Raw genomic sequence first — 24,000 nt, forward strand, 5'->3', positions numbered from 1 at the left:
AGCACGTCCCCTGAACGATAAGGAAGAGGTAACAGGTGAGATGCCAGACCACGGAGACGGGGTGAGAAGGTTACAGCAGCTTGTCCCCTGAACGATAAGGAAGAGGTAACAGGTGAGATGCCGGACCACGGAGACGGGGTGGGAAGGTTACAGCAGCACGTCCCCTGAACGATAAGGAAGAGGTAACATTAGGTGAGAAGCCGTACCATGGAGACGGGGGTGAGAAGGTGATGAAGCGTACTTCATGAGCTGTAACCGAAAAACAACTGGCATTTGGAAAATTTGAGGTGAGGGAGAAGGTGTGGTGGAACAAGTATTAGCATTGTTAAGTATCTTGCTAGCTGGATCAAATTCTCCGTTAGCTAGCCAGAGTAATGTTGAGCAACATTAGCCAACTTAAAGGCTGTCATGGTCACAAGCGTTCTATTATAAAGGCTGTCATGGTCACAAGCGTTCTAATATAAAGGCTGTCATGGTCACAAGCGTTCTATTATAAAGGCTGTCATGGTAACAAGCGTTCTATTATAAAGGCTGTCATGGTCACAAGCGTTCTATTATAAAGGCTGTCATGGTGACAAGCGTTCTATTATAAAGGCTGTCATGGTCACAAGCGTTCTATTATAAAGGCTGTCATGGTCACAAGCGTTCTAATATAAAGGCTGTCATGGTCACAAGCGTTCTATTATAAAGGCTGTCATGGTCACAAGCGTTCTATTATAAAGGCTGTCATGGTCACAAGCGTTCTATTATAAAGGCTGTCATGGTCACAAGCGTTCTATTATAAAGGCTGTCATGGTCACAAGCGTTCTATTATAAAGGCTGTCATGGTCACAAGCGTTCTATTATAAAGGCTGTCATGGTCACAAGCGTTCTATTATAAAGGCTGTCATGGTAACAAGCGTTCTATTATAAAGGCTGTCATGGTCACAAGCGTTCTATTATAAAGGCTGTCATGGTCACAAGCATTCTATTATAAAGGCTGTCATGGTAACAAGCGTTCTATTATAAAGACTGTCATGGTCACAAGCGTTCTATTATAAAGGCTGTCATGGTCACAAGCGTTCTATTATAAAGGCTGTCATGGTAACAAGAGTTCTATTATAAAGGCTGTCATGGTCACAAGCGTTCTATTATAAAGGCTGTCATGGTAACAAGCGTTCTATTATAAAGGCTGTCATGGTCACAAGCGTTCTATTATAAAGGCTGTCATGGTCACAAGCGTTCTATTATAAAGGCTGTCATGGTCACAAGCATTCTATTATAAAGGCTGTCATGGTCACAAGCGTTCTATTATAAAGGCTGTCATGGTCACAAGCGTTCTATTATAAAGGCTGTCATGGTCACAAGCATTCTATTATAAAGGCTGTCATGGTGACAAGCGTTCTATTATAAAGGCTGTCATGGTCACAAGCATTCTATTATAAAGGCTGTCATGGTAACAAGCGTTCTATTATAAAGGCTGTCATGGCTAACTGCAATATTAGTGTAGTTTTGTTCTCAAGACTTGAGTGTCATTTGCAGTAAAGTCTAGGCAACAAATTACATTGGATTGCTTGCTTTACATTTTTTAGCTGTGAGTTAGTTTCACATGAACCACTTTTTATTTTACACACAGAGACTGATCATGTAGATCATATTCTTTGTTGTTTAAATAGTTACCCTGCATTTCCCCCTAGCAGGGATTTATTACATGTTTCATTGCCAAAAAATGAAAAGGTCACCTTTTTGAGCACTCACCAGTTTGCATCCCTGCATAACACACAATCATATATATAAATATATATATATAGTACTAGTCAGAAGTTTGGACACACCTACTCATTCAAAGGTTTTTCTTTATATTTACTATTTTCTACATTGTAGAATAATAGTGAAGAGAACTATGAAATAACACATATGGAATCATGTATTAACCAAAAAAGTGTTAAACAAATATATTTTATATATCTTCTATGGGCTACCGTCCCACGTAGCGGGACACAGCCAGTGAAATATCAGGGCGGCAAATTCAAAACAACAAAATGTCATAATTCAACTTTCTCAAACATCCAACTATTTTACACCATTGTCCGATTTCAAAAAGGCTTTACAGCGAAAGCAAAACATTAGATTATGTTAGGAGAGTACATAGACAAAAATAATCACACAGCCTTTTTCCAAGCAAGGACGTGTCAATAAAACCCAAAACACAGCTAAATGAAGCACTAACCTTTGACGATCTTCATCAGATGACACTCCTAGGACATTATGTTACACAATACATGTATGTTTTGTTCGATAAAGTTCATATTTATATCCAAAAACAGCATTTTACATTGGCGTGTGACTTTCAGAAAATGTATTCCCACCAAAACTTCTGGTGAATGTGCACATCAATTTACAACAATACTCATCATAAACGTTGACAAAATATATAACAATTATTTAAAGAATTATAGATAGACTACTCCTGGATGCAACCGCTTTGTCAGATTTTAAAATAGCTTTACGGAGAAAGCACATTTTTCAATATTCTGAGTACATAGCTCAGCCATCACAGAGAGCTATACAGACACCCGCCAAGTTCGGGGCAACCTAAACTCAGAATTAGTATTAGAAATATTCTCTTACCTTTGCTGATCTTCGTCAGAATGCACTCCCAGGACTGCTACTTCCACAAGAAATGTTGTTTTTGTTCAAAATAATACATATTTATGTCCAAATACATCCGTTTTGTTCAGAGCACTATCCAAAGGCATAACGCGCGAGCGCGGAACCAGAGACGGAAAGTCAAAATGTTCCATTACCGTACTTAGAAGCATGTCAAACGCTGTTTAAAATCAATCTTTATGGTATTTTTAACGTAAAATTGCGATAATATTCCAACCGGACAATAGCGTATTCATTCAAGAAGAAAAAGAAGGAACGGCGCACTCGCGTGAGCATATCCAATCCCTTTGTTGCCAGGCAGTCCACTCAGAAACTGAGCTCCTATTATCTGCCCAGTAACAGGAGAAGGCTGAAACAACTTTCTGAAGGCTGTTGACAGCCAATGGAAGCCTTAGGAAGTGCAACGTAACCCCACAGATACTGTAGTTTCGAAAGGGACTAGAAAGAACTACAATTCTCAGATCCTCCACTTCCTGGTTGACTTTTTCTCAGGTTTTTGCCAGCCATATGAGTTCTGTTATACTCACAGACACCATTCAAACAGTTTTAGAATCTTCAGAGTGTTTTCTATCCAAATCTACTAATAATATGCATATTCTAGTTTCTAGGCCAGAGTAGTAACCTGTTTAAATTGGGTACGTTTTTCATCCGGCCGTGAAAATACTGCCCCCTAGCCCAGACAGGTTAAATTTTAAAATATATTTAATATTTGAGATTCTTCATAGTAGCCACCCTTTGCCTTGATGACAGCTTTGTACACTCTTGGCATTCTCTCAACCAGCTTCATGAGGCAGTCACCTGGAATTAATTTCAATTAACAGGTGTGCCTTGTTAAAAATTATTTTTTGGAATGTCTTTCCTTAATCCGTTTGAGCCAATCCGTTTGTTGTGACAAGGTAGGGGTGGTATACAGAAGCCCTATTTGGTAAAAGACCAAGTCCATATCATGGCAAGAACAGCTCAAATAAGCAAAGTGAAACGACAGTCCATTATTACTTTAAGACACGAAGGTAAGTCAATACGGAACATTTTAAGAACTTCCAAAGTTTCTTCAAGTGCAGTTGCAAAAAACATCAAGCGCTATGATGATAGGAAGGAAAAGAAGACCCAGAGTTACCTCTGCTGAAGAGGATAAATGCATGAATAAATGCTTCACAGAGTTCAAGTAAGACACATCTCAACATCAACTGTTCAGAGGAGACTGCGTGAATCAGACCTTCATTGTCAGATTTCAGCAAAGAAACCACTACTTAAGGACACCAATAAGAAGAAGAGACTTGCTTGGGCCAAGAAACACAAGCAATGAACATTAGACTGGTGGAAATCTGTCTTTTGGTCTGATTTTTGATTCCAACTGCTGTGTCTTTGTGAGACACAGAGTAGGTGATATGATGATCTCTGCATTTGTGGTTCCCACCGTGAAGCATGGAGGAGGAGGTGTGACGGTGTGGTGGTGCTTTGCTAGTGACACTGTCTGTGATTTATTTAGAATTCAAGACACACTTAACCAGCATGGCTACCACAGCATTCGGCAGATATGCCATCCCATCTGGTTTGCGCTTAGTGGGACTATCATTTGTTTTTCAACAGGACAATGACCCAAAACACACCTCCAGGCTGTGTAAGGGCTATTTGACCAAGAAGGAGAGTGATGGAGTGCTGCATCAGATGACTTGGCCTACACAATCACCCGACCTCAACCCAATTGAGATGGTTTGGGATGAGTTGGACCGCAGAATAAAGGAAAATCAGCCAACAAGAGCTGTGCATATTTGGGAACTCCTTCAAGACTGTTGGAAAAGCATTCCTCATGAAGCTGGTTGAGAGAATGCCAAGAGTGTGCAAAGCTGTCATCAAGGCAAAGGGTGGCTACTTTGAAGAATCTCAAATATAAAATAAATGATTGATTTGTTTAACCCTTTATTGGTTACTACATCATTCCGTATGTGTTATTTCATAGTTTTGACGTCTTCACTATTATTCTACAATGTAGAAAATTGTAAAAATCAAGAAAAACCCTTGAATGAGTAGGTGTGTCCGAACTTTTGACTGGTACTGTGTGTATATATACACAAGCATAAAGAAAACGGTTGGCTGGTCACACATAAACACTGAACACACCCACACGCCAAGGGAAAGCACGCACTCGTTACGTCGCACAGAGAGAGATACAAACTGACAAGTGCACAAATGCTGAGCGAACGGAGGCCTTGAAGGCTTGCATTCATAGATCTAAGTTTTGAGATCAAAGACCCAAGTCGTCAATGCCAGGCAGTAGCGTTAACCTTTTACCTAACTCAAGTACAAAAGACGTAAAGCAGGGGTGGCAAACTAATTCCATGGAGGGCCTAGCGTGTGCTAGACAAGCAGGTGAGGGGAGTTCCTTACTAATTAGTGACCTTAATTCATGAATCAAGTACAAGGGAGGTGGGGAAACCCGCAGACACTCTGCCCTCTGTGAAATGAGTCTGACACGTGACGTAGAGGCTGCCGCCACTCCAAAATGCTCCCGTCTCGTCTGTCTTCCGTGCCACACACCTCCAACGACAACGACTCTTGTATTTTTCTTGATCTCTTCCTGTTGTCTACCTCCTTATCGCTCTCTCCTTTTCCCCCTCTCCCATTGTCTGCACTCTTTTTTTCATTAGTTCTTTCTTTCCCCTTTTCTCTCAGTCGATCTCCCTCCATCTCTGTCGCTTGCTCTCTCTCCCTTTCTCCCTTTCACCTTTTCTATTCTCCCTTCGATCCTTTTCCTGTGTCTCATACCCCCCCTCTCTCGCTCTCTCTCTAACCAGCCCTACTAATTTAGACATAAATCTCCCTGGTCCAGAGAGTGGAACGGGGGCCTTTCTCATTGTGTGCTTCTCTGAGTGCTGCCCGCCCGGGGCCTTTATACATTAAGAAGGAGAGACGTTATAAAACGCTGCCAGTTTATGCCCTGTGCATATTTTAGGCTAATCCACTCTGTGTAGAGCTGCTCCCTCTAGTCCCCACCCAGCCAATAAACTATACTGCTGCGCTCCCTCCAAGGTTAGAGACCGACATTCTCGGCAAGCCATGTGTAGACTCTCTCGCTCTCGCGCTCTCTCGCTCTCGATATCTCTCAATGGCTGTCACGGCTTAGAGTTGATGTATGGCTATTATGGGCTGTTAGCAGCCATGTCCTTCTGTTTGTTGTCGATTGAGTTGGAGTGGGTTGGACAGTGCCATATTCCTGAGACTGAGACCGAGAGACGAGGCTTAATAAATTGGAGGGATTTTCTATTGATATGTGACTTTTCTGTGGGACGTTTATGGCGAGGTGTATGAGTGTTTTGCACGTGTATTAGAAGACCTGCATTATACACGCACCATTGACACACTTCTCCTCAGATCACCAACAAAGCATGACCAAACCCCTGGTACAATCTGCTCCCCTCGAAGGTTAAGCGTGCTAACGCCCTTTGTGCGTCCTGAGACAATACCCCATAAAAGCCCCCACTGACCTTTGAGTACTGCATTACTGACTGAGCACAGGCTTCTCTACTCCTTTTTCCTCTCTCTCTCTCTCTCTCTCTCTCTCTCTCTCTCCTCTCTCTCTCCTCCCCATCCCCCTCTCTCACGTGCAGCTGTAACGTATTCGGGCTTGTTGTGCTGGCTAAGCCTGTTAGCTGGAGGTGGGGGCGCAACGCTTTGGCGTCCGCTGCTGCTCTAATCTAAAATAGGGGTTATTTAGCATGCAGGCTACAGCTGTGTGTGTGTGTGTGTGTGTGTGTGTGTGTGTGTGTGTGTGTGTGTGTGTGTGTGTGTGTGTTTTTTTTTTTGTTTTTTTTTTTTTTTGTGTGTGTGTGTGTGTGTGTGTGTGTGTGTGTGTGTGCGCGTGCATGAAAAAGCACACAGTGAAAGTAGAGTCTGTAGTCTAGCTATGAACTGGGGAGAGGTGCAAGGGGGTCTGTCCCCTGAAAGCCTCCAAAGGAATCCTCACACCCTGACAGAAAGGATTTCCCATGAATGGAGAGAGCGAGGGAGAGGGGGTTTATCGGTACGCCACAGACCCTCAAGGGGGGTTGGGGGTATAAAGGATTGGATGGATGGAAGGGTGTGGGAAGAGCGGGAGTTGGGTAAATGGGGATCATTCCTGCCCCAAGGGGCTCATGGGACCCATTATCCTGCTGTGGGTTAGGGGTGTGTGTCTCCGTCACGCTTTAATTGTGTGTGTGTCGTTTTGTGTATGAGAGCGAGAGAAGGTAATATCTGTGTCTCTGTCATATGTATCAGGTCACGCTAGAAGTGTGCGTATGTCGATTGCGTGTGCGAGCGAGAAATGTCACGCGTGTGTACATATCGGCCCTGAGGATGCCATTGTGTATTGGCTATTGCGCAACACCCATCAATATTTTCCTTTCTATTGTTCAGATGAACTAAATGATCTGGTGATCCGGTTATGAAATGTCACGCTTATTATAAATCCATAGCCCTATTCGGACAGGACTAGTATTAGGTTACTAGAGACATTGGTTATGTAATTATTATCATGTGTGTTATTCCAGATGACGATTCGCACGGGATTCGTTTTTCCAAACTTCCCCGTCATTTAAAAAAAATATATATATATTAAATTTGAGTCTTATGATGGAAACCTGTTTTTCTAATTCTAGGCATGATTTATATTTCAATATGTCTAAATGATAAAAGGCTAGACTGATAACTTGTGCTTGGCTGCCAAATGTATAGATGTCCCCATAATATTTACATTGAAGAAGTGTGATCATAATCGTTATTTTAGCGGTAATTGTCATTTCCCAAAAAGTTTTACATGTAGGTCATTCACATGAAATGTGTGCGCAGAACTTTTTGTTTTAAGCAACAATTCTTGTTTTCTTGCTCAAACTGCGAGCAGCACCTGTCAAATCTCTGTCGTGTCTCGAAAAACACAGGGATGTCGTTTCGCGTGGGACTAGTAGGCTATTGTCAGAGGACCGTGAAGTTCTACCATCACCCCAAAGATGGAGGTTATTCTGTCTGGAATTGTTCGTCTCCTGCCATGTAAAACTTACTGACGTGGCAGATTTGCACAGAACAGAAATGATGGATGGGGTGTTTTTGTGCTCGTGCACATAATTATGTTCTCCGACCTCCCCCAGTAAAACGAATCCCATCTGAATAGGGCTGATGTTTAACCTGAAATAGACTATTAAATGAGAGAGCCTATGTTGTTGATAGACCGTAATGTGTCTCTCCTCACTGATGTCAATGAATAAATGGGCGATGGAAACGCCTAAGCTAATTGAGCATGTGACTTGATGGTGAGAGCCCAGTATTAGAATCACTGCTGTCCCTTTTTAATTATAGGCTTATTGTTACTTTGTGTATTTAAAATCACAATGTTTCCATTTATTTATTTAACCTTTTATTTTACTAGGCAAATCAGTTAAATAAAGTCAGTTACAAATTCTTATTTACAGTGACGGCGTACCGCGGTCAAACCCAGACGACGCTGGGCCAGTTGTGTGCCACCCTATGGGACTCCCGATCACGGCCGGATGTGATACAGCCCGGATTCGAACCGGGACTGTAGTGACGCCTCTAGCACTGAGATGCAGTGCCTTAGACCGCTGTGCCACTCGGGAGCCCAATATAGTCATTTTACAAGGAGTATTTGTTTTGGTTGAAACCACCAAATGTCGGCTTTTTACCAGATCCGAATATATACCCATGGACTGCAGCTGATCAAGTTTCTGTAGGCTGTGTCTACAAAATTCTGCCCATATGAATGAATTTGCATTAGGCCATAGTCTAAAAAACAGCCATGCATGATTTAATGAAAAGCAGCAAAACATACACAACGTTATTTGATTCTAATAAGACTCATAAACAAAAAAAGAAAATGCTACAGCTCAGCCATTTCCAGGCCAAACACAATGAAACTTGAGGTATTGTAGCCTACAGTGCACAGAGGGTTCTGTACGCAGCGTTGTACCCTCACAGACGCGTTTTGCTCGACAAAAAGCCACGTAAGCCCAAATCCCCCAGCCTCAGAGCGGTGGCCTCTCTAGTTGTTGAGCTCCTCCGTGGCATGTTTAAAGCCCTTTAGATGAGGGGAAGAGGAAAGAGGAGAGTGGGGGTCGGGGGGCTGGGATTGACATTTCAATATCTTCAGAGGATTTATTCAGCCTGCTTTAGATGCCCTGGTCCCTGTGGAGATGCATGGGGGCTCAGCGCACCTCTCTGGGAATCCTACTGAGGGGATGGGGAGGGGGGCAAGATCACGAGAGGAGGACAGGAGGTGGAGAGGAGAAAGGACAGGTGGTAAGGCAGGAGGTGGAGAGAGGAGGACAGGAGGTGGAGAGAGGAGGACAGGAGGTGGAGAGAGGAGGTGAGGCAGGAGGTGGAGAGAGGAGGTGAGGCAGGAGGTGGAGAGAAGAGGTGACAGGAGGTGGAGAGAGGAGAAGAGGACAGGAGGTGAGGAGGACAGGAGGTGGAGAGGAGAGAGGAGGACAGGTAGTGAGGCAGGAGGTGGAGAGGAGAGAGGAGGACAGGAGGTGAAGACGAGATGACGAGGTGAGGCAGGTGGAGAGGAGGTGAGGTGAGGTGAGGAGGACAGGAGGTGAGGTGAGGAGGTAGAGAGGAGGATAGGAGGTGAGGCATGAGGTGGAGAGGAGAGAGGACAGGATGTGAGGCAGGAGGTGGAGAGGAGAGAGGACAGGATGTGAAGGCAGGAGGTGGAGAGGAGAGAGGAACAGGATGTGAGGCAGGAGGTGGAGAGGAGAGAGGACAGGATGTGAGGCAGGAGGTGGAGAGGAGAGAGGACAGGATGTGAGGCAGGAGGTGGAGAGGAGAGAGGACAGGATGTGAGGCAGGAGGTGGAGAGGAGAGAGGACAGGATGTGAGGCAGGAGGTGGAGAGGAGAGAGGACAGGATGTGAGGCAGGAGGTGGAGAGGAGGACAGGAGGTAAGGTGGAGAGGAGATGAGGAGAACAGGGGTTTAGTTTATTAGGATCTCCATTAGCTACGGCACATGCAGCAGCTACTCTTCCTGGGGTGCACATAAAACGTAGAAGTCCATGAAAAAGTGACTTTCTCACGAGAGAACTCATTTCCTGGTCATTGAATGAAAAAATTAAAAATTCAATGTCTTTTGTAACCTCTCTCTCTCCCTTTTGAGGTGTGTGTGTGTGTGTGCCAAGCCTTTTGGGTCTCCTAATGAAAAGTGATGGGCTAGGTGAGGCTTCAGCGACCACCAAATGAATAGAGCCGTCAACCAACTTTTCATGACTGAGGCCCGGCCACTTAAGACGCTTTGTCAGCCAGTGATGAGAATTTGAATTAGTTAGACCCTGATAATAAGCCAAGCTATGAGGACGCACTTTAGTGTCTGCACACATGGTACTTTGAATTGATGTTTTTCTGTTCAGTATTTTGCAGTCATACACATAGACAACACACAGTCACGGACAGACATACACATCATCACAAACACCCACACATAGAAGACACTCACGCACACAGTCAAAGACTGAAAAGACACACACCCTTGGTTAATCAGAGTAACACGCTGGGCTGGAGGGCTCCATTTGAACGGAGTCTCTACAGCGCAATGACTCAGTCTCCAGGCAGAGAGCGAGAGAGGTGAAAACCCATTTTTCATCTCGGTGAAAGGAGAGGAAATTTGAAGTTGTTTCGTTCAACCCCTCCTCCTCTCTTTCATTTTGGCCTCCTCACAACTGTTAAGATCTTCATTGTGCAGCTGTCAAAAACAAATCACATTGTATTGGTCACATACACGTATTTAGCAGATGTTATTGCGGGTGTAGTGAAATGCTTGTGTTCGTAGCTCCAACAGTGCAGTACTATCTAACAATTCACAACAATACACACAAATCTAAAAGTGAAATAACGGAATTAAGAAATATAAAAATATTAGGACGACCAATGTCGGAGTCCGGAGTTTAAATATATACATAAACTCAGCAAAAAAAGAAACGTCCCTTTTTCAGGACCCTGTCTTTCAAAGATAATTCATAAAAATCCAAATAACTTCACAGATCTTCATTGTAAAGGAACCATAAGCAATTAATGAAAATGCACCTGTGGAACGATCGTTAAGACAATAACAGCTTACAGACGGTAGGCAATTAAGGTCACAGTTATGAAAATTTAGGACACTAAAGAGGCCTTTCTACTGACGCTGAAAAACACCAAAAGAAAGATGCCCAGGGTCCCTGCTCATCTTTGTAAACGTGCCTTAGGCATGCTGCAAGGAGGCATGTGGACTGCAGATGTGGCCAGGGCAATAAATTGCAATGTCCATACTGTGAGACGCCTAAGACAGCGCTACAGGGAGACAGGACGGACAGCTGATCGTCCTCGCAGTGGCAGACCAAGTGTAACAACACCTGCACAGGATCGGTACATCCGAACATCCCACCTGCGGGACAGGTACAGGATGGCAACAACAACTACCCGAGTTACACCAGGAATGCACAACTCCTCCATCAGTGCTCAGACTGTCCGCAATAGGCTGAGAGAGGCTGGACTGAGGGCTTCTAGGCCTGTTGTAAGGCAGGTCCTCACCAGACATCACCGGCAACAACGTCGCCTACGGGCACAAACACACTGTTGCTGGGCCAGACAGGAATGGCAAAAAGTGCTCTTCACTGAGTCGCAGCTTCACTGAGTTCCCGAGTCGCAGTTTTGTCTCACCAGGGATGATGGTCGGATTCACGTTTATCGTCAAAGGTATGAGCGTTACACCGAGGCCTGTACTCTATAGTGGGATCGATTTGGAGGTGGAGGGTCCGTCATGGTCTGGGGCCGTTTGTCACAGCACCATCGGACTGAGCTTGTTGTCATTGCAGGCAATCTCAATGCTGTGCGTTACAGGGAAGACATCCTCCTCCCTCATGTGGTACCCTTCCTGCAGGCTCATCCTGACATGACCCTCCAGCATGACAGTGCCACCAGCCGTACTGCTCGTTCGGTGCGTGATTTCCTACAAGACAGGAATGTCAGTGTTCTGCCATGGCCAGCGAAGAGCCCGGATCTCAATCCCATTAATCACGTCTGGGACCTGTTGGATCGGAGGGTGAGGGCAAGGGCCATTTTCCCCAGAAATGTCTGGGAACTTGCAGGTGCCTTGGTGGAAGAGTGGCGTAACATCTCACAGCAAGAACTAGCAAATCTGGTGCAGTCCATGAGGAGATGCACTGCAGTACTTAATGCAGCTGGTGGCCACACCAGATACTGACTGTTACTTTTGATTTTGAGCCCGCCTTTGTTCAGGGACACATTATTCCATTTCTGTTAGTCACATGTCTGTGGAACTTGTTCAGTTTATGTCTCAGTTGTTGAATCCTGTTATGTTCATACAAATATTTACACATGTTAAGTTTGCTGAAAATAAACACGGTTGACAGTGAAAGGACTTTTCTTTAATGCTGAGTTTATATATGTGTGTGTGATGGGATGTATAGACATTATGTATAGAATATGTAGTATATCTGAAGAATACGTAGGATAGACCATATGGAAACATTATTAAAGTGACCAGTGTTCCATTAAGGGTGTGTGTGTGTGTGTGTGTGTGTGTGTGTGTGTGTGTGTGTGTGTGTGTGTGTGTGTGTGTGTGTGTGTGTGTGTGTGTGTGTGTGTGTGTGTGTGTGTGTGTGTGTGTGTGTGTGTGTGTGTCTCGGGTGGTTTGTTGATGAGCTCAGCTGTCTGTCAGACACAACAGTGACAGGCCTAACACACAGCAGCCTCTCATCACTTAGCTCCCATCCACTGACGTCTAATACAGCACAAATGGAACACACACACACCTCCCATTTAGCCTACATATCCCCACGGTCATTCGTGCGCGTGTGTGTGTGCGTGCAGAGTGTGTTTGTGATACACAGTATGTGCATCCATCTCTGTGTGACAGTGTTTCTCTTGCTCTTTAAGCAGTCATCAGCACTTTATACCCTCAAACTTCACTCTGCACTCCCTGTAAATTCATCGCCTCTGTTTGCTGTTTATTTGTGTGAGTGTGTGTGGGCTTGCTTATGTCGTGTGTGTGTGTGTGTGTGTGTGTGTGTGTGTGTGTGTGTGTGTGTGTGTGTGTGTGTGTGTGTGTGTGTGTGTGTGTGGCATTTCCCCCTGACTGGGTGTTCTGTCAGGCTGTGTTGAGCACTCTCCGTCTCCTCTGCCAAACCGCGGCGACAGGTCTGCCTCTCCCAGTATGTGTGGATGTGAGCCCCGCCACAGTCTGCCTGCCTTACAGCAACCGTCACGGGTTATGGAAGAAGACAGAAGAATTCACCCATCCAAAAATCACTGGAAGAGGATAGTTACTGACAGACTGAGCAATTCGGCTATTCAGGAGCTAGTCCGTCCAAACCACTTACTGGCAATCTGGTTTGAGACCCAAACATTTGAGAATGATTTGGGGAAAATGTATTTCGGATGAATTTGGTCTATAGAACTATGGGGGATGGGGGGGAACTAAGTTGACTCCATAATTCAATCATGTGCCTCTCTCGTTAATTCACTTTCTGGCTCTTGCTCACCCATCCATCCAACCATCCACCCACAGGCTGGCACATGTAATCACTCTGTCACCCTCCTCTGGTTCTCTCTATCACACACTGAGGTGCTATCAGCGCGCACACAGATATACGCAGACACACACACACACACCGAGCCCCCACAGTCTATAATCGTGGGCTTTAGATGAAAATGTATGTCAGGTGTCAATTCTCCCCTCCCTCACCCTTCTCTCCCACTCTCGTCACAAATTGCAGAATCCTCTGTCGTGTGTGTGTGTGTGTGTGTGTGTGTGTGTGTGTGTGTGTGTGTGTGTGTGTGTGTGTGTGTGTGTATTTTCTCTCAGAACGTATGTCACTCTCACACACACACACTCACACACACAGACAGCGGTTCATATGAATGATAATGGCCAGCAATAATACCTGCCTCTGACTTGATCCGTCCGCCCCTCTCCTCCTTCCTCCCTCTCCTTCCTCCCTCTCTTTATACCCCTTCCTATTTTGGGTAGCTGGTGCGCCGGTGTAATTGTGAGGTTTTTATCTGGGCCCGGCACGGGGCGTGCAGACAGACAGAATACTGATAGGGCAGATTACACAGGGAGCGGGGGACATCCTGCCAGATAGCGCTCCACCGCTGGGCCGGCTGATAGACCCAGATTAAAAGCAGGGGCCACGGCCAGATAGTGAGCCCTGGGAGGTGATGCTGGGCCACAACACAACGTCATTATCGCGGGTCTGTCTTTGTGGCTCACACGGATTCTGATTGAAGGGAGTGGGCTTCTTTTTTTTTTGATGGCTGGGGCTTATGTGTTGAATGATTTTTAAAAGGTTGTGTTGGATTTGGTGACTGGCGTTGCTGTCACAGAGATGCATACTTTATATAGGGGAATTGACACACTTTATTGGTGGGTGTATACACACACACACACACACACACACACACACACACACACACACACACAACGTAGTGTTTTTTAAAAAAATCTACCATCACCTCAAATATGTATTTCTGTCCCGCAGTATCTTAGTGTTTATAATGGCATTGTTCTGAGTTCATTTAGCTATGCCAAGACTCAGGGAGACACATAAACACACACAAAGGCATTCCAGAGATGTGGGTTGCCTCTGTAGCACTACATTCGTCTCCTTTCCTCCCCAAGTCAGTTTTAACCCAGCTTGTAGATGTTTGGAGTAATGCTGTACACTTGTACTTTACAGCCTGTTAACTTATCTGACGTGATTGGCTGATACATGTTGGCTCAATCACTCGTCTTTTTTTGGATGTATACACACACACACACACACACACACACACACACAAGAACGAGAGACGGGGGGAGAGAGAGACAAGTAGAACAAAGAAACCTCTGCATGGTAAGATGGATTTATTCATTGCAGAGGCATAAACAGGGCTGTAGGGGAGAACAGAAAAAAGAGAGAGAGCGATGGATGGAGGGAGGGCGAGAGAGAGAGAGGGAGGGGAGAGAGATGTTCACACACTCTCATTCTCTGCGGTGGTCCTGAGGGACTACAGCTCCACTGCCTGTCTTCGGTGATAGCGAGAAGCAGCATAGTGCACCTTTTGTTGGCTGCGTCAAGATGGACGGCATGTGCAGCTGTGGAACACAGAGGCCATTTTGTGCCAAATTGTATTCATTACCTGCAATAGAGCCACCGCCGCCACCACATCTTCTTTGTCTGCACAATGTAGCATACATTTATACTGCACCTTGGTTGGCTGCGTGAGGATAGAATCCAACTGTGGAGGCGGGGGCCATTTTGTGCCAATCTACCTGCCTGTCGCATAGCTGTCTTTTACTTTCTCATGTCTTTTTATACTGCAACTTTGTTGGTGGCAGACAGATGGTAGGCAGGTGCAACTGCGTATGAATCAGAAGCTGTGTTTGTGCCTGTACACCACCTGCATAGACACATGCCAGAACTGAGCCATCAGACCACGTAGCTTAATTGCCTTCCACACCATTAAAACATCTTGGACTCCGAAATGAAAGGGAATTGGATCTGTTGGTGTCAAATCCGTCCGTCTTTCCCTCCATGTCATGGGGGGGGCTGTTAAGCTGTGGTGTGGCTCATCTGTCTGGTTAGCCACGGGGTCTGGTCCTGTATTACTGTGGAGCCCTGTAAGGTCGTAACCTCCGGTCTAATGCCTGTGGAAATTAGGCTTGGTCTGCCGCGGCCAATTCAGTCTCCTCTCAGCATCCATTTCCTTTCGTTCAGACGGGGTCAGCCCAATGAACACACACCAGCTGCTTTCAGACCGGATGGGAAACGAGATATTTGTGTGTGTGTGTGTGTGTGTGTGTGTGTGTGTGTGTGTGTGTGTGCGTGCGCCGGTGCGAGATGGAATATTTGCGGGTTTGGGTATGTGCATTACTACGTTGGTCTGTGTAACGAAACCCCTGTCCTTTCCAAGTGTGTGTGGGTTTTCTTCACACTCTATTTCTGTTCTTGGAACTACACTACCAGGGTGTGTAGGGTTGAAATGTTCTCCCTTAGTGTGTTAGTGTTTTAATGTTCTCCCTTAGTGTGTTAGTGTTTTCCAAACTCAATACAAGCGTGCACTACCACCGGGTTTGGCTACGTCTCCGCAGGTAGGATTCTGTCAGATGGCGTTACCGCTGTGAGCCGGACTCATTTGAGCCTGAGTCTTGGAGCAGTTTGTCCCATGCATAATTCATCACAAAGGAATGGCAAACAATGGCCCGGAGTTGTAGATGGTAGAGCAAGTTGACCCGGTTTTCTTAGTGTATCTAATTCAGCACTCGCTGCTCAAAGTAGCGCCTCTTGCTCTCTCTTCGCTGACGCTGTCCACGTATTTCACATGGGATGTGTGTGCTTGCCTGTGTGTCCATGCGTCTGATTCTGCCAGTATCTGTCTGTGTGCCTGCCTATGCTTGTGTGTGTGTGTCTCACCATATTGTGTATGCCTGTGTGTATATGTTTGTTTGTTTACAGTGCGGTATACACTAAGTGTACAAAACATTAGGAACACCTGCTCTTTCCATGACATAGACTGACCAGGTGAATCCAGATGAAAGCTATGATCCCTTATTGATGTCACCTGTTAAATCCACTTCAATCAGTGTAGATGATGGGGAGGAGACAGGTTTAAGAAGGATTTTTAAGCCTTGAGATATTTGAGACATGGATTGTGTATGTGTGCCATTCAGTGGGTGAATGGACAAGACAAAAAATGTAAATGCCTTTGAACGGGGTTTGGTAGTAGGTGCCAGGAACCAACGCTGCTGGGCGTTTTAGGCTCAACAGTTTCCCACGTGTATCGAGAATGTTGAGGCGCTTCTAGGTATAGACCTCTGCCTTTTACTGAGATGAGAGTAGGTGGAGATAGATACACCCCCACACACACACACACACACACACACACACACTGTACAAATACATACGGACACTCATAGGATTTCTATCAGATTGCTTTGTCTTTTACCAGTCCATTTCGCTCTATTGTCTCATCATTGAGTTGCTGCCTGTGGCTGTAATTGAACAGGCTCATCCAGGCTGTGTGCAGCCCTCATTAGCTGCCAGTAAGACACAGACCAATATGAGGGATACTCCGAAAGACGAGGTCGGCTCTGGCTTTGATCCTCACCTCAAAACGACTTCAATACTGATTCCACTGAGGGAGACTGAGGCGCGGGGTCACACGGGGTGTGGGTGGATGCGTGTGTGGGCCTGCGTACGTGTGTGTGTGCTCGTATGTATTTGATAGAAAGGAAGTTGTAAAATCAGAAGGTGACGAGAGGTCTCGAAAGAGATTAGAAGAAGTGAAAGAAGCAAGATTGAGGAGAAAGAAATTCGGACTAATCCGAATTGACATGGGAGAGAGCGAAAGAGGTTTAGAAAGAAAGGGAGAATTGCACAAATTGAAACATAGCTCGGCAGATGGACAGAAAATACCTAGCAATGAAAATATAATGAATGTTTACTGACTATTTGCTGCTCATTAGCAATATGTTAATTGTGGTAATGACAAAAGGCTTCAACCTTACTGGTCGTTGACTGACAATGAGCTGCACTTAAGTGTTCCTTTTGAGGTTTGAGTGTCAGCTAATTTTGCATTACCTCGTTAATGACCTCTTAATTATAGCTTGACGAGTCGGCGGAGCTTTCTGAGCATCAGTGGTAACAAGGGACGTTTTCCTGGTCGTGTGGTAAAGGAAGTATTTCTTATAGAATTGTCTTATAGAATGTGGAAATGTTTCTGTACACTGTTCATGGTCAGTGTTCATTCAATACATCTACTGGATATTATTGAGTCCGAAACAAAAGTTCTGACCAGGACTGAGTCTGATAGGGAGAGAACGTGTCCACCCACCCTCCAGCCATCAATGAATACTGTATGGAGCTCCGCTCAGCGCTAACATCATGTAACTTTTATGACCTGGATGAAGTCGTCCCAGAAAGAACTTTGATAAATACATTTCATTATTTCTTTTATTTTCTCCCTTTCACCCTCTTTCCCCCCCTCCCGCTGTCCTTTCCCCTTCTCTCTTTTTCTCACATGATTCCCTCTCTCTTTTGGCCGTCCTCCTCTCGATAGCGCCCTCTCTGGTGAGTGAGTTGCGTGCGGAGAAGATTGAGCAGCGCAGCCTCACCCTGATGTGGAGGGAGCCTAGCTACCCCAACAGCAGCAGCACCGAGTACGAGATCAAGTACTACGAAAAGGTAACTAAAGAAGCGTTTAACTCAGTCATTCCGTCATATACGGTCCGTTCCGCCACGTTTACAACTGTCAACTCCGTCACATTCGGTCAACTCCATCGCGTTACATTTCATCGCAAATCCGCTCTGTTACACCCGTCCACTCTGTCACATTCACTCTTTAAAAAAAAAAATATATATATATATATATACTGCTCAAAAAAATAAAGGGAACACTTAAACAACACAATGTAACTCCAAGTCCATCACACTTCTGTGAAATCAAACTGTCCACTTAGGAAGCAACACTGATTGACAATAAATTTCACATGCTGTTGTGCAAATGGAATAGACAACAGGTGGAAATTATAGGCAATTAGCAAGACACTCCCAATAAAGGAGTGGTTCTGCAGGTGGTGACCACAGACCACTTCTCAGTTCCTATGCTTCCTGGCTGATGTTTTGGTCACTTTTGAATGCTGGCGGTGCTTTCACTCTAGTGGTAGCATGAGACGGAGTCTACAACCCACACAAGTGGCTCAGGTAGTGCAGCTCATCCAGGATGGCACATCAATGCGACCTGTGGCAAGAAGGTTTGCTGTGTCTGTCAGCGTAGTGTCCAGAGCATGGAGGCGCTACCAGGAGACAGGCCAGTACATCAGGAGACGTTGAGGAGGCCGTAGGATGGCAACAACCCAGCAGCAGGACCGCTACCTCCGCCTTTGTGCAAGGAGGAGCAGGAGGAGCACTGCCAGAGCCCTGCAAAATGACCTCCAGCAGGCCACAAATGTGCATGTGTCTGCTCAAACGGTCAGAAACAGACTCCATGAGGGTGGTATGAGGGCCCGACGTCCACAGGTGGGGGTTGTGCTTACAGCCCAACATCGTGCAGGACGTTTGGCATTTGCCAGAGAACACCAAGATTGGCAAATTCGCCACTGGCGCCCTGTGCTCTTCACAGATGAAAGCAGGTTCACACTGAGCACATGTGACAGACGTGACAGAGTCTGGAGACGCCGTGGAGAACGTTCTGCTGCCTGCAACATCCTCCAGCATGACCGGTTTGGCGGTGGGTCAGTCATGGTGTGGGGTGGCATTTCTTTGGGGGCCGCACAGCCCTCCATGTGCTCGCCAGAGGTAGCCTGACTGCCATTAGGTACCGAGATGAGATCCTCAGACCCCTTGTGAGACCATATGCTGGTGCGGTTGGCCCTGGGTTCCTCCTAATGCAAGACAATGCTAGACCTCATGTGGCTGGAGTGTGTCAGCAGTTCCTGCAAGAGGAAGGCATTGATGCTATGGACTGGCCCGCCCGTTCCCCAGACCTGAATCCAATTGAGCACATCTGGGACATCATGTCTCGCTCCATCCACCAACGCCACGTTGCACCACAGACTGTCCAGGAGTTGGCGGATGCTTTAGTCCAGGTCTGGGAGGAGATCCCTCAGGAGACCATCCGCCACCTCATCAGGAGCATGCCCAGGCGTTGTAGGGAGGTCATACAGGCACGTGGAGGCCACACACACTACCGAGCCTCATTTTGACTTGTTTTAAGGACATTACATCAAAGTTGGATCAGCCTGTAGTGTGGTTTTCCACTTTAATTTTGAGTGTGACTCCAAATCCAGACCTCCATGGGTTGATAAATTGGATTTCCATTGATTATTTTTGTGTGATTTTTGTTGTCAGTATATTCAACTATGTAAAGAAAAAAGTATTTAATAAGATTATTTCATTCATTCAGATCTAGGATGTGTTATTTTAGTGTTCCCTTTATTTTTTTGAGCAGTGTATTTCCCACACTCAACTACTCCGTCGCACTCCCTCTCAACAATACTCTCAAATCGTCACTTGGCGCACTCCTTCTTTCAACACTTCTCTCTGTTTCCCTCGTCACATCCCACTTTTGGAGTGCTGTCCGTCCATCACGTTCATCTCTGTCAATGTCGCCTTTTTGCAGTCTCCACAGGGACACTCAGTACAACTGTCAATCTCTCTCTGTTCTCTCCATGCCATGTTTATTCATGGACAAGTATGACCGCGTTAAAGATCACGCACCTCCAAATCCTCATTACCGTGTGACGACAAGCAAACGGCACACACACACACACACACACACACACACACACACACACACACACACACACACACACACACACACACACACACACACACACACACACACACCTAAACATTCATTCAGACACGCATGCAGATCCTAGGGTTTTGGCTACCTTTAAAGCTTTGGTGAGTTCTCTCCATATGTTGCTTTGATCCTGAAGGTTTTATACACGTCGTCTCACGGTCTTTAACCTTTAGAATCAAAGTCGTTTTGAATCACAGAAGTCTGCTTGTATTGTTTTACATATTGTCAGCCATACTAGTACGGCGCCCCTGGAGCAAATTAGGGTTAAGTGGCTTGCTCAAGGGCACATCGACAGATCTTTCACCTTGTCGGCTCGGGTATGCGAACCAGCGTCCTCTCGGTTACCAGCCCAACGCTCTCTGAGTGATCTTATGACAGAATCAACCAAGTGACGGGAAAGGGAACAGTCAAAATAGTTTCTTATAATATATAATAATATATGTCGTTGTATCCAAACGCCGTTTACATACGGGTGGTCCCCGGAATCAAACGCACTGTCCTGCCGTTGCGAGCGCCAACTGAGCTCCGGAGAACCACGTAAAATAAAAACACCGACGTGTTTTGCGACAGAGTATACCCGCTTGGTGCTCTCGTAGTTTTAACGTAGCAATGTTTCGACAAAACGTCTTTCAAACGTTCTTTCCTGCCACTCTCTCTCCTCCCTCCTTCAGGAACAGAAGGACAAGAGCTACTCAACGGTCAAGACGGCCGCCACCCGCATCAGCGTCAACAACCTCAAGCCTGGCACCACCTACGTCTTCCTCATCCGCCCTTTCTCCACCCCGGCCCCCTCCTCCCTCCTATCCGCCGCCGCCTCCTCCTCTTCCTCCTCCCCCTCTCCCATCGACTACGGAGGCTACAGCGCTCCCCTGGAGCTGCAGACACTTGGCGAACGTGAGTATGCCCATTTCTCCCTCATTTTCCTCGCTATCTCGTTCCATCGCCGCGAGGCAGCTTGGGATAGGGCCGTGTGGGCGTCTGGACAGCCCACACAATGAGGCCTCCTGTTTTCTAAAGACTGAGGTGTGTGTGTGTGTGTGTGGACGGGGGGGTACATGCAAGGCTCCAGGATTTAGAAATCAAGCTGTGAAATGTCTCTTCTTTTTGCTCTGTGATAGGGTGTCCCTTTATTGTCATCTGTGTGTGTGTTTCAGTGTGGGAGAGTTTGTGTGTTTGTGTCCGTTTATGTATGTGTGTTATTCTCCCGTGTGCCTGCTCTTAAACAATATGTGTGTGTCCGTTCCAATCCACAGTGGCGCTGGCGTCCAGTGAGCAGAACCCAGTAATCATCATCGTGGTGGTGTCTGTGGCCGCCCTCATCATGCTGCTCTCTATGGGAGTGGGCCTGCTCCTCTGGAGAAGGTACACACACTCTCTCTCTCTCACACACACACACACACACACACACACACACACACACACACACACACACACACACACACACAGAGAGAGACAGACACAGAGAGAGACAGACACACACAGACAGACAGACAATAGGCCCGAATACACACACTCATACAGATACACACACACACAGACAATATGCACAAACACACACATACAGCACACGCACACACAGTAATACACACACAACACATGCACACAACACACACATTCAGATATACACAACGTGCACGCACACACACAAACAATTACATCTGAAGAAGGTATACCCATAATGGGCACGCACACAATAAGCACGCATACTCCTAAACACACACTCTCAGTCACGGCTCATGCCACTCCATCATAATCCTGATGACAATAATCCAATGACTAGAAGCACTCTGCCTCAAAGCATGTAATCACAATGAGAAGAGCTTTAATGCATGTTCAATCAGCTCAGCTCAGAGCCACTGTAATATAGAGCATTAGCAAGGCTCTTTAGATTGGCGATGCTGGGTCAGCCATGCTAAATGGTTGTATCGTTTCCAGGATTTAAATTAGACTCATCCTCTTTGGCTTGTGCTCTTACTTTGTCATTCAGCCATAGTTTTGTGTACATTATTTACAGTTGTCATGCAGAATTTAGTACTTACTAGGCAAGTCAGTTAAGAACAAATTCTTATTTACAATGACGGCCTAGGAACAGTGGGTTAACTGCCTTGTTCAGGGGCAGAACGACAGATTTGTACCTTGTCAGCTCGGGGATTCGATCCAGCAACCGTTCTGTTACTAGTCCAACGCTCTAACCACTAGGCTACACTGCCGCCCCATGTGTGACTGAGTAGTTACCAATGGTTACCAGAGTAGTAACTACACCACTTAAGGGCAACTTCATGTTGTTGCCAAGAAGTTTTGCCCAAAATGGCATTGTGTGCACAGAAGTTCTGTGTGTTTTATTCAGTTGAGTGGAGAGATGGAAGGTGGTTCTCTGCCATTTCAGCTCTGTGCACTTTGACATCTGTCTACGTCTATAGAAAACCCAACTCACACGCCCACACACACTCCCCCGCCCTCTCACACACTCCGTCACACATGCTCCAGCATGTTGGCATTCAGACTCCACACTCCCACGCAGACACACACACACACACACACACACACACACACACACACACACACACACACACACACACACACACACGAACGGCCACAATCAGATCTTACATTTGCGTTTGACCCATTTGGCCGACACTCTTGTATAGAGCCAATCACAGTCAGTGCATCTAATATGGAGGCATTTAGAATGTTAGTCTAAGATAGTAACATATACACACACACACTCTCTCTCTCTTTCCCTCACACACACAGCAGTGTACACACTCAGTCGCTGACTTATCACCCAGTATCTTTGTGTAAAAGAGATGTCCGAATATACAAACCCTCTATTTTCTTCAATTTTTCTCCTGCTCCACATTAATCTGGGAGATGGGATTAGATGGAGTGTGAAATAGCTTCCATTCATTCATTCACACCAACACAATACGCTGAGGAGGCACAGGAACTGTCAATCACACACACGCTTATTGCGCACACACTCGCCCATACACACTCGCGTACACACTCACCCATACACGCGCACACACACACAAGGATATGTTGCACACGCTGGCCAATTACACCTTCACACCGACGTGCTTTAAACGGCTTATGGACCCCACACACACTCGCTCAGATACATACTGTAACTTATTGACACATACACACGGACCCAATCCTGCGGACGCGCCCCCATGACCAGAATCCCTACCAGTTTGAACCAATTGTCCTTCACTGAGAATGGATCTATTCCAAAGTGCTCATCCCAGAATGCTTGCGAGGTTCATCAGCCTATGAGAATATGGCTATTAGCCGGCTCCTCTCATCCTCAGACACAGGCAGGTGGGTTGATGCCTCAATTACCATGCTTTCATGTTTGCAAATATGGCTGACCTCCGATATCACCGCAGGGCTACAATTACAGATGATCTGCTCACTGAGGAGGGGGCGCGCGCACACACACACACACACACACACACACACACACACACACACACACATACAGATTATCTCCACTTGAATGAAATGCCCCAGTCAGATCAGGCAGTTTGAAATTGTGTCTGGGGTCGGCTAGATGTGTTTTGCCTGGACGTTATATGGTACGTATATGAATCTCACCCATCTTTCCTGTCCCTCTTCCCCCCTTCCTCTTAGAGACCTCGTTACGAGTTACACGGACACATTACTGGAACACACACACACACACACGTAGTGTGAGAGGGAGACATTGTTATAAGCCATGCACATACTGACACTGACGTACACAGTGATTGCCACACTGCATATAGAAAAGCACTTTCCGACTTTAGTTTACATGAACAGACAGATGCAACACACACACATTTCGTTCCTGCTTGACAGAGTTTGACAGTGCCAAGGTTACAGGGCAGCAGCAGCCCCTAATCTCTCCAGGAAGTTCAGGCTTGGCTGGTCAGAGCACTGATTGTTTACCCTCTGCTGCCTCCGGACAGACACTGTTGGTCACACGGTCAGCGGAGAGGGGGGATGGAGGGAGAGAAATAAATATAGTAGGATGGA

At 46.0% G+C, this 24,000-nt stretch overlaps 1 protein-coding gene across 1 annotated transcript in view; it reads left to right on the forward strand.

The window, feature by feature from the left end:
• LOC106588469 (ephrin type-A receptor 7) overlaps nucleotides 1-24,000 on the forward strand; it is a 175,820-nt gene that overhangs the window by 133,879 nt on the left and 17,941 nt on the right. The window contains exons 6-8 of the mRNA XM_014177541.2: nucleotides 17,734-17,858; nucleotides 20,652-20,874; nucleotides 21,234-21,342. Of these exons, the coding sequence (XP_014033016.1) occupies nucleotides 17,734-17,858; nucleotides 20,652-20,874; nucleotides 21,234-21,342 (457 nt within the window). The remainder of the gene's footprint in view (nucleotides 1-17,733; nucleotides 17,859-20,651; nucleotides 20,875-21,233; nucleotides 21,343-24,000) is intronic.

Source organism: Salmo salar, chromosome ssa27 (genome assembly GCF_905237065.1).
Source record: "Salmo salar chromosome ssa27, Ssal_v3.1, whole genome shotgun sequence".
NCBI classification, from domain to species: domain Eukaryota; kingdom Metazoa; phylum Chordata; class Actinopteri; order Salmoniformes; family Salmonidae; genus Salmo; species Salmo salar.